Raw genomic sequence first — 11369 nt, 5'->3', positions numbered from 1 at the left:
GAAGAATTTCATATAAGGCATTGGTTATGAGCTAATTATCAATAATAGAAGCTTCTTTATACATGTCTATGCTCCAAATAATATAACATATCTGATTACTGGCCTTACATCACACCATATTTGATAATTGACCTAATTGTACACAGTACAAGCTTCTTAACACAATGGACATGTATCTTAATCAAGAGGCCTTATTGTTGATAATAAGAGCTTCTATGTTACAAATACACGCGGGTCTGATTATTGGCCTTATAACACATGTGATAATTGGCCTTATTGTGGATAATGCAAGCTTCTTATTGAACGATTATGACATATATTATAAGTGGCTTGAATGTTCACAACGAGCTAGCCAGTGCTGGTGCCGGTGCAAGACAAGTGTTGTTGTAGGTGAAAGTGTTGGTGTTGGTGTTGGTGCCGGTGATGGTACTGGTGACGGTGCTAGTGATAGTGCCGACGCCGGTGGCAGTGGAGGTGGCGGTGCCAGTACCCGTTTCAGTGCCGTTGTCGGTGCCGGTGCCGGTGTCGACTTGTTCAAGTCCAAGGATTGGCCATGCTCCAAAAGCTGCCATAGCAATAAGAATTACAAGTTACAAGTTAGAATGATCAATGAATACTTACAAATTCAAATTGGAAGAGTTTGAGTTCAATAAGGATGAGGTAAAAGTAAAACCCTTGATTTACACCTTCAAATTACATGTTGACACGTACGGCAACATTTAACAAATAGGAAATATACTCTAGCACACCTAATAATTATCTTAAAACACTTATTGCCACACTATAAACAAGTTAGAAGGGGTGGGGATGAGCTACCCGGGGCAAAGTCATTAGGGTGATTCAACCACCCTCGATCAGGAGACCTTTGGAGGTGATTGAGCTAACTTTGCATCACACTCATATACACCTTACAAGTAATTAGAATTACACATACATAACAAGTGAGAATTAATATGGATGATGCATGCACATATCAAAATAGAGACACGTGTATGTGACAAAAAAAAACCCCTCATATATATGCTTCTAAGGCAAATTGCATGTAGATGCAGGATTTAGGAAAGATATAAACATCCTAACCTACTCCAGAAAGAGTCCCATCTCTGTCGCCACCCACATGCCAGGCATAGTAACCGAGCAATCCCCTTCCCCTAGCATATTCAACCTTAGCTATGATACTCTGAATATCATTATAACCAATCCAAGTATTCCCAACACTGAAATAGTCTACAACATATTCGTCACTGTGATCCTGTCTGCCACCTGGGTGTTTCTCTATGAAATACTTGATTTGGTTATAAGGTAAGGTCCCATCTGAGTAATTAATATATACTTTATCACTTTGAGCCCGTCCAGCAGCCGCTGAAAATATTTTTCGGTTATTTTCATTTACTAGGCGCCATGCGACGCCATAAAATGGAAGGCCAAGGACTATTTTATTGGCGGGCATAGTTGTTGCAAGCCAAGCACTGACGCCGTTATGCCCACAAGGTGGGGTTTTTGCATTGATTTGTGGATTGTGCAATGCAGCAAAAGGTCCAGTTCTATTCACAGACAGAGCGGGGTTATAGAAGTCGTACGCTACTACGTTGATCCAGTCCAACTTCCTTGCAATCTGATTAACGGGATATGTGACTGTGGGCGACATCGACAATGTGTAATTGACCGCTGCGACTAGAAGCAACCGGTCATTTCCGGTTAGTTTGGACTCTTTGTCAACGGCTGCACGCCATTCATCGAGGAGAGAGCCAAGGTTGGTCATGTCGGCCGCCGTTGAGGGGTATAGCCAGTGGAGGCTAAGGCCATGGAAGTCGTTAGACCTTGCTAGCTTTATTGAGGAATCTATGAATGATTTGCGGGTATTGAGCTGGCTAGCCATTAAAGCAAAGGTAGGGCCAGAGAATCCACCGATGGATAAAAGGGTTTTGACCTTTTTGTTTGTTTTTTGCACGGATTGGGTGAAGGTTGAGAACCGTTCCCTATATTCGTCAGGAAAGGTGACTTCATAGGTGTTGGGTTTGATATCCGCAAAGGCAGCAAAAAGATGGGTGAAAAGCTGGGAAGGTATGCTAGGCACCGGGATTGGGAAGTCACTGTGGCAATACCAGTATCCGGCTTTCACTGGGGGAATAGCCGCAATAGCAATATTAAAGCGAGCCATTGAAGGGAAGGTGATGAGAAATGCTATAATGCATTTTCCCCACCATCTGCCCACCATCTCTGCAGCTTGCTCTAGGCTAATAGCTATGAGAATGAGATATTGCCTGGAGTTTTCAGCAGAGAATGCAAGCCTATATATATATAGGTTGCTTGGAGTTTTAAGAAGAGAATGCAAGCCTATATATAGGCAGTATTGCAAATATACAAATTAAATTAGGGCAAACGGAAACCACAAGGTAGCTAGAAACATTGCTGAGCTGCAATATGAACAAAACTGTATTAATTAAATTTACCATCCTATCCCACGTTAGGAAGGGAAGAAAAGGGATTGACCAAAAAATATGAACAGAAAAAAAATAAACAGCAAAAAGTCAGAACCTTGAAAATTTAATTTAATTTTTTTAATAAATAGCAACTGTCCATGTTTAAATTGCTAGCCAATGCCGAACAAGACCAAAACAAGTCCAAATTCAAAAAACCTACCATATACAAACCCAATCAATCACAATCCTTTCTCTACCTCTAATATTTTTTTAATGCTTAGTAAATGTCATTATTTCAAGAAATAAGCAGAATCATATGCAGCACAACGTACAGGAGGTATATTACTAAATTATGAATGTACACACACAGAGGTAAAGCTATATATTGTTAGATATAGATCTTTATGCTAACTATTTGACATGACATGTCATCACGCGAGCTCTAAGTGTGTACACGTTTGGCAAAGGGCCCAAACTATTCCTCAAGCTTTTTTATTTTCTGAACGTTTTTACTTTTTATATCATATCAATAATTTTTTATTATTATTTAAATAAAAATAATTACTACAAACAAAAATTTTCACTTTTCCATACTACACATTCTTACTTTTTTACTTTTCTGAAAAAAAAAAAAAAAATCTTACGTTTTTCTTCACACTTTTTAGGCCAAAAGCCTTTAAAAGTTGAAATATTTTGTTTTGTAGTGATTTTTTTTTTTTTTTGAATATCAGTAAAATGTAAATTATACGATAAAAAAAGTGAGAATGTTTTTATTTTTATTTTTTGAAAAAAATAAAGTGAATAGTATTTGGGGGGGAGGTGTTGTTTGACAAACAACCCCAATATGCCTCCGGAAGCTTGCAGATTTGAGGGTGGGCAACGTGAGCTACCAATAAAATTTTAATGGGGCTAAATGAGGTTTTAGGTAGGTAAGAGGGGTTATATAATAAAAATGCAATTTTAAAAACGTAGTTTAGCGCTTGGAAAAATTGCACTATTCAAAACACTTTTCAAATGTAGTTAAGCGTTAAGTGTAGTTAAGTGGATAAATTTTGGTTAATTTGAAGAATCTAACACTTTCCAAAGCAAATACAAGAGCTAAATAATAATAATCTTCTCATATCATTTTAGTAATCAACTTTCCCATTATATATAGATGATTTACAATATGGTAGAGATATAGATAGAAATAACGGTTTGGAGATAAGTATTTATCTGTACGTACACCTGTAAACAGAAATTAAGATGCATACACTATTTACCTTTTTGTTTTTCTTTTTTATTTTATTTTATTATTATTATTATTTTTCTATTCATAGACTAATTCCTTTAAAATGCACATGTTGGGTGTAAACACGATTCGATATAGGAATCGGTATCCTCCCACTGCCTACACATGGAAAATGCTCAAGAAGAACACATATTGAGACTTTGAAGCGTGTCTACAATAGCCTTGTACATAAAATGCAAAATGCGTAATGACACGGAGAGTTTATAAAATTCAACGTTAAATCAGATGGTTGATGAGTGAAATGCACACGTATTTTTTCTTCTTCTATTCATAGACTAATTCCTTTAAAATGCACATGTTAGGTGTAAACACGATTCGATATAGGAATCCGTATCCTCCCACGGCCTACACATGGAAAATGCTCAAGAAGAACACATATTGAGACTTTGAAGTGTGTCCACAATAGCCTTGTACATAAAATGCAAAATGCGTAATGACACGGAGAGTTTATAAAATTCAACGTTAAATCAGATGGTTGATGAGTGAAAGGCACACGTATATGATCAGCCGATCTGGACACACACTCAACTAGACCCTTCAACGCCTACAAACATGTCATCAGGCGCGCTCTAAGCCTTCCCTAGGGGTTCTGAGAAACTCATCATGATTTTTGAAAACTAGAGCCATCAAAATTGAAATGATTGGCAATAGGAGAATTAAGCCGCGCGTAGTTACTGACCGTAGAAAAATTTAGCTCAATCGCATTCCACATGATACACGTAAGATTGGCAAAAGATGGGAAGAAAAAGCCACAAAATACGGTTTTGGTAAGCATATATATACATTAATTAAAAGTTATGTAATGAAACGTGTTACAAGTGTGTATTCTCTGCTTTTAAAGATTTGATGGATGTCAATTTTGACGTTAATTTGCCGAAAAACGACGAGAAAGGCTGCTGTTTTAATGGGTAGATATGGGTATAAAGAAAAATTTATAAGAATCTCATTTAGATCGAATGCATTTTCACGTACATGAAAGGTCAGGTCTGCAATATTATATATATTGTCACATATTTAGTAATCATCTTGATGGACCAGCCGAATTAATTAATAAATTGAGTTGATGGAATCCAAATTAATAAGTTAAGGTTCGGTTTCTTTTGTGGTTTCCAAGAAATTATTTTCGCATTTTACGGTGTTTAGTGCGACATAAAATAATAGTTAACAAAAAATATTTTTTCTTTTACCGAAAATTCTTTTTTAATTTTTGGAAAATGTTTACGATTTTGAAAATCATAAACCATTTTCTAACTAAGTATATCATTCTCAAACTGACTTACCCAGCCAAGACTCGCCCATGACTCCACCGGGACATGACCGGGACTTGCCCGCGACTTGACTAGGATCTGCGTAAAGACTCACCCGGGACCCGCCCGGGACTGGCCTGAGACTTGACCGGGACCCATCCGGGACACCACTGGAATCTACGTAGGACCCAATGGGCCTCTCCCGGGACCTAATATGTGAGAAGTAGCTTTTGATATTATTTGAGTTTTATACAATAAGAAGTCCCAAAATTGAGCTTTGTTTTTATTTTCCTTCAAACCATAGAAAGACTCTATAGTTTTGAGAAAAATTTTTAGATCTTTGACAGTAAATTCTTAACTTAAATAAATGACTTCAACCCACCGGAAGATTTTTGCCTTTTCTTTTTATTTATTTTTTATTTATTTATTTTTATGAATAAAATACATAAACCCAAAGTTCCTCACATCCTTATTGATCGAATTTGAAACAAAAATACATTTAATTAAAGAACTCAAGTACATAATTCATATGCCTTTTCTATTGATAAAATAAATACCGGAACCCCATGCGGAAACAAAAAAACACCAAATGGCCACAATTGTGGAAGATCTACATAATATGGTCGATCAATATATATTGGCAAATAAAAGCCTTTTATACCAAAATATCTTTATATTAACGAAGAATAATGTCATCACTTGTAGCTAGGCGTATCATACTGTCATTATTAAAGTATTGATTAAGTGATTATTTATTGTTAAAGTATTGAAGTTCTAAAAAAATAAATAAATAAATAAATAAGAGCACAGCCAAAACCAGGTTGTGCAACAAAAAAAAAAAAAAAAAAGGGTGAGGGGGAGGGGACAAGGTCACAAGGCTGACAAGCAGCCTGGGAGAAGGAGAAAAGAAAGAAAAATAAATGGAAAAATAAAAAAAACAAAACAAAAACAAAACAAAAAAAACCATAAAAAAAAAAAAACAAAAACAAAGGGTGGGGGAGGCAGGAGTGAAAAATTGAGAGAAGAAAATAAAAGTGAGAAGTGATGATGGGTGTCCAAAAAAAAAAAAAAAATTCGTTGGAGGTGCTTTCTCGCAATGTGTTTCATTTTTACTAGTCTTGCGGTTACTTTTTAATGTATTTGATATTTGCAGGGAAAGGAAACAAGGCTACAAAAGGAATTAAACCAACGGCTACAATATAACGGCTAGTAAATCACTTGTATAAATAAACCACCAATGAAATGAAATGCATCAAGGAAAAATGTAGTCCTTAATATTTCTCAGTGTTTCTTCCTCTCTCCCTCCTTACATTTTCAATAATCAATAAACTTCCATAGTCATCACTGGTAGGCATATCATATTCTAACATATGAAATAGATATCTTACTCAAAATTAGTGATGATAATTTTGTTCTATTCCAATAGACATGATAGCTTTTAAATATTAAACTAGCCTCTAAAACAAAATCTTAACAATGAACTAGATCATTTCCATTTCATTTCAATATGATATTGCTACGTCATTTAAAATTACTGTTAGACATGTCAAAGTAAAACCTGGACTACGAAATAGACCCTAGCCTCTCGCATTGCAGAGTGGGAGAAGGGAGTTACGTACGAATCCCTCCTCCCCACCCCCTTTCTCTTTCCCCCCTTCCCCCTCACTTTTCCCGCCAACATCATAGATCGATCAGAGCACGTGTATCAATGCATGGTCCTCAAGGTAATTTTTAGCTGCGTGTGGCTGGCCAGCGGTAGAGCGTGGAACGCGTGAGGGTGTGTTAGGTTTTTGTTATTGTATTTTCGTTGTTTTTAAACAAGAATGTATTTTCTTTAGATCTGCTTTTAGTAGCGATCTATGGGGTGAATTTTTATTCGTTTTCTTAGATTTTGTTTTCACGAATCCTTAAAAATAACGAAATTGGTTTCCGGTCGGTCTTTTGTTTTCTTATGGTTCTTTTTCTGGGAGTAAACCATAGACCAATGATGGAAGAGTTATCAAGCATAAAGAAGAATTTTCTCTATGGTAAAGACATCGAAGAGGATTGCAATTGATAAAGCAATAGCTAGTAGCGGAGATAAAAATAATAAATAAATAAATAAATGAAAAAGAAAAAGAAGAAGAAAAAGTCAGGGAATCAAGAAGTTTGTCTTTTTGTGCAACTCCTCTTCACACATAGGCTTTCTTTTCTCTTTGTTAGTGTATATGGGACTTTAGGCCCACATTAATAAGAGAGGGAGCCTTGCTCCCCTCTAGCCTCCTATATAAGGAGGCCTTTACCACCTCTTGTAATACACACCTCTCCAAACTCTTCTACTATTCAATACAATGTAGTCTTTAAGTGTGCTTCCACTCTCTTCCACTCTTCTATTCTCTCCATTATTCTAACATGATATCAGAGCCATTTTCATATGGCCTCCAATAAACGCCTTTGACGTTTTTAGGCGCTCCTTTTGGTGACCTCCCAAATCTGACCGTCGGCGCGCCGCCAAGCGGTTTTTTGCTCATAATCGGGCGCTCCATCTGGCGACCTCCAAATCAGGTCGTTGGCGCGCTACCAAGCGGTTTTCTGCTCACAATCCGGTGCTCCCTCTGACGACCCACCAACTCTGGTCGTCTGCACGCCGCCAAGCAGTGTTCAGCTCAAAATCTCTTCCACTCCTTCAAATCTACAGATCTGTGGAAGCTCCGCCACCAACGGCCCTCCGAGCTCCTCCATGCTCCTCTGTGTGATAATCGTAAGTCCCTTTAGGGTATTTTTAGTTGACTCATAGGTTTTAAAAGGGGTTGGCTTAAGTTAACAATGAGAATGGACCACCGAATAAAAAAAGAATATAATAATAATAATAAAGAAAAGGAAAGAAAAAAAAAATGAATGAAAACCCTAAGCTCGTCGCCTATCCTTTGAAAACCCTTTACATTTTCTCTTCTTTCCCACCTTATTTAACTGTATAAGACAAACCCTAGAAGAGTTAGCCGCTCTCATACTCTTACAGCACACCAAAATTTTCTTAGTGCTCTCTCCTCCTCGGTGTGCGTGTCAAGCATGCTTTCTCTTGCCTCACAATTTTCATTCTCTTCTTCTTATAGATACTTATTTTGAGAGCAGGGTCAAAGTTATTGTTTGTATTATAGCCTTGGTTAGCGTGTTGTCTTGTAGTGGGAAAGAGGGATTGTTTTTTTTTTACTCTACACATGATGCCATTGCCATATCTCACACCTACTTGTCCTTAGAGAAAATAAAGTTATGAGTATGTGCAAAACTTACATTTTTAAAACCAGCCCTCTTGGTTGTCGTTTTAACAGGTTCTATATAGGCACAACAAGGTTTGAAGTATACTTATAAATATATAGAATAAATGAGAGTAATTTTTATAAACAAAATAATTTAAAGTACATTAAGATATATTATATAAATATATGTATATGAATCCTAAGGAATAAAATAATTTCCACAAATTTTATGGGAAAGCATACCTAAATGCCTACGTAAGTTCATTCTTAATTGATTAGCAAGCCAACTCATAATAGTAATAGAATCCTTTGCTCTGACGTGTATGTATTTCCTTCAGGAAATTAGTTAGCAGTCAGAGGAAATTTTTACTGCAGTCAAGAGGTAAGTGATTTTACTATCCCTTCCAGAAAAATTTTCATGTCATGCTATTTATGCAATTTTGTTTCAAACTGTAAATGATTATTTTATTTATATTCTAGAATTATGCTGGATGCATGACAAGTTTGAGAAAGAAAAAAAAAATTGTGAAAATAGTGATGTTTATAAAGAGAATTTTTAAAAAATGATAATAAACCCTCATGCATGATGTCCTACGATGTATCTAGAGATGTACAAAGAAAATACAAGAAATGAGGAACGAATGTTTTAAAATGAGGGCACATGTAGGGAGGAATGTATTTTTTGCCCCAAGAGAAACAAGAGAGAAGCTCAGTAAGGATGCTAAGGATGGAAGCGTGACCGCTGAAAGAAGCTTTGCCAGAAGGTGGTTCCATCATAGTTTTTTTGCCATGTTGAGTGCACCCAGAGTTAATCGACTGGCCAAGGGGACGGGACTGCGGCCACAATATCTCATCCCAAGTTGCAAGGACTGCGCAACCCTAGTATATGGGGGTAACAGTATACATGGCCATAGTATGAGATAAAGACTATCAACAATTTTATTGATGATAATATATTTTATGTGCTTTCTGTTTTCTTAAAAATATACTGAGAACATATGTAGTTATGAGTTCCAATTTTCAAAACGGGACAAGGAGTAAAACTACTTATGGTTGTGAATTTTACTTACTGAGCCCATTTGGGCTCATCAGTTTTATTTCTTGTTTCATGTGGTGATCAGGTCGCATTAGGAGGCTGGAATGGGGGCAGGTGTATTTAGGATTCCTTGTGGTTCCATATTAGCCAAGTTAATAAGTGCATTGGCACAGTTTTCTTTCAGAGATTGACGAATTTATTTTAATAAGGATCACTATTATCGTTGTGAGACATATGTTTGACAAACCTTATGGATCTTTGCGAGTAAGAAAAATGATTAACAAACCTAGCCCTAATAGGCTGGGGATGTTACACTCCGGCAGTTTTTGTCCGAGCCAATCGCGTCGCCACCGTGACTCCTCTCGGCCAAATAACCACCAAAAGTGGTGTCTCGACTCCAGAATGGTGGATCTATGCAATCTCAGCCTATTTCGGCATTGCACGTGCCTCCACGCTCCGCCCTCAGAAACTGTCGTCTCTTAAACGCGCCTCCACACGCGGCTGCCACTCCTCCACGCGCCACAACCTTTGTTGGATCATCGTGGTTTTTGATCTGTTTGGTAGATTCGTCTCCAGTGGTCTCAAATCTGTCTAGATCGCTGCCATTGGAGCTTTGCTACGCCGCCACGCTCCGTCCAAAGGGTCTGCGCGTGGGCTTCACGCACCCACACGCTGCACGCGCCAGCAATCCTACTGGCGTGTGAGATGCATGCACCCCACGCGGCTGCACCCCTGGGGCGTGCACCACACGCGCGAGACATCCCTTTCTCCTTCCCTACTGCCATGTGTCCTTTAGAGGTGCCCCCACATTAGCCTTAGCCCTTTGCCACGTGTCAGTTGCCGAAAAAAAATTATCATCTGATCCAAGATTTTTGACCCAATCCAACGGGTTAGAACCGGATCATCTTTTCGGGTCAAACCATCCACAATTGGTCCATGGGCTTTCGGGTATTTTTGGCCAAAATTAAACCGGCCCACTTTTCAACCCGACCGAGCGGGTTTCAAATCTGGTTTGGACCAATCCATCAGCCTAGACTGGATCCATACAAGCATCAAACTTGATCCAAAACCGGTTCCAACCGGGTCATCGGGCTCAAATTGGATCTCTTCAACTCGGTCCAATATGGGTTCCTAAACCGGGTTACCGGGTCAAGCTCTTCAATCCGATCCAAATTTGTCAACCCGATCCATCAGGTTAGACTCGGTTCATATAATTTTCGGGTCAACCATTTTAATGGTCCATGGGTTTTGGCCATCTTTGGCCCATTTTACCGGCCTAATTTCTTCAAGGCTTTAAGCCCAAATTTTGGAATCCAACCCAATGGATCCAAGGCTTCAGCCCAACCAGCAGCCACCCTCAGCCACTAGCTGCCGCTGCAATCCGACGTCTACCACCTCTGGCCGCCCAAGTTCAGTCAACTTCGGCGACTTTTCCGATGGACCTCAAAAAAAAAAAATATATATATATATATATATATATATCCCTTCTTTTTCCCAAACCTTGAGTTTTAGGGGAGATATTGGAGTACTTGAGAAATCACCCAGATCTATGATTTTCAGCCCAACGGATTAGAACCGGGTTCTGCCGCCTTCTGCTCCGCCGCCTGCCGCCGTCCACCGCCTCCGGACACCTCCGGCAACTTTTCCGGCGAAAGAAAAAAAAAAAATCATGTATTTTGTTTTTCTTGTATTTATTTCCCTGTATTTTTCCTAACCTCAATGTATAAATACATTGAGTTTGAGGGGGGAGGTTAGTGTATATGGGACTTTAGTCCCACATTGATAAGAGAGGGAGCCTTGCTCCCCCTCTAGCCTCCTATATAAGGAGGCCTCTACCACCTCATGTAATACACACCTCTCCACACTCTTCTATTACTCAATACAATGTAGTCCTTAAGTGTGTTTCCGCTCTCTTCCACTCTTCTCTTCTCTCCATTATTCTAACACTCTTGATTCTTAATTTGTTTTTCTTTTCTTTTATTTTTCTTTGGCTGGTCCCACGTTGCTCACTTGTCCTCCAACATTTTCCTTTAACTGCATTGCATTGAAAATTTGGACCCATTTTTTTTTTTTTTTTTCATTGCTGCGATTTTACCGATCCCTGCAAAATGTAATTTCTTGCATTAATATATCAAA

General features: G+C 38.3%; 1 protein-coding gene across 1 annotated transcript; it reads right to left on the bottom strand.

Moving 5' to 3' along the window:
- Positions 1–338: 338 nt before the first annotated feature.
- Positions 339–2218, bottom strand: LOC132185237 (class V chitinase-like). Its single transcript, XM_059599037.1, has 2 exons — positions 1081–2218; positions 339–565 (listed from the first exon to the last, which is right to left on the bottom strand). The coding sequence occupies exons 1-2, from the start codon at positions 2216–2218 to the stop codon at positions 339–341; spliced, it is 1365 nt and encodes a 454-aa protein (XP_059455020.1).
- Between the last annotated feature and the right edge of the window lie 9151 nt (positions 2219–11369).

The sequence above is a fragment of the Corylus avellana genome, chromosome ca6 (genome assembly GCF_901000735.1).
Source record: "Corylus avellana chromosome ca6, CavTom2PMs-1.0".
Lineage (NCBI taxonomy): Eukaryota > Viridiplantae > Streptophyta > Magnoliopsida > Fagales > Betulaceae > Corylus > Corylus avellana.
Note: the sequence above shows the minus strand (reverse complement) of the source record. Positions and strands in the feature narration are given on the sequence as shown.

Bases quoted from the DNA above. Each gene is read 5' to 3' on its own strand.
- LOC132185237 (XM_059599037.1), bottom strand. From the start codon at position 2,218: ATGGTGGGCAGATGGTGGGGAAAATGCATTATAGCATTTCTCATCACC. The intron at 566-1,080 runs GTTAGGATGTTT...TTGCTATGGCAG, and splicing joins TGGGACTCTTTCTGGAGTAG to CTTTTGGAGCATGGCCAATC.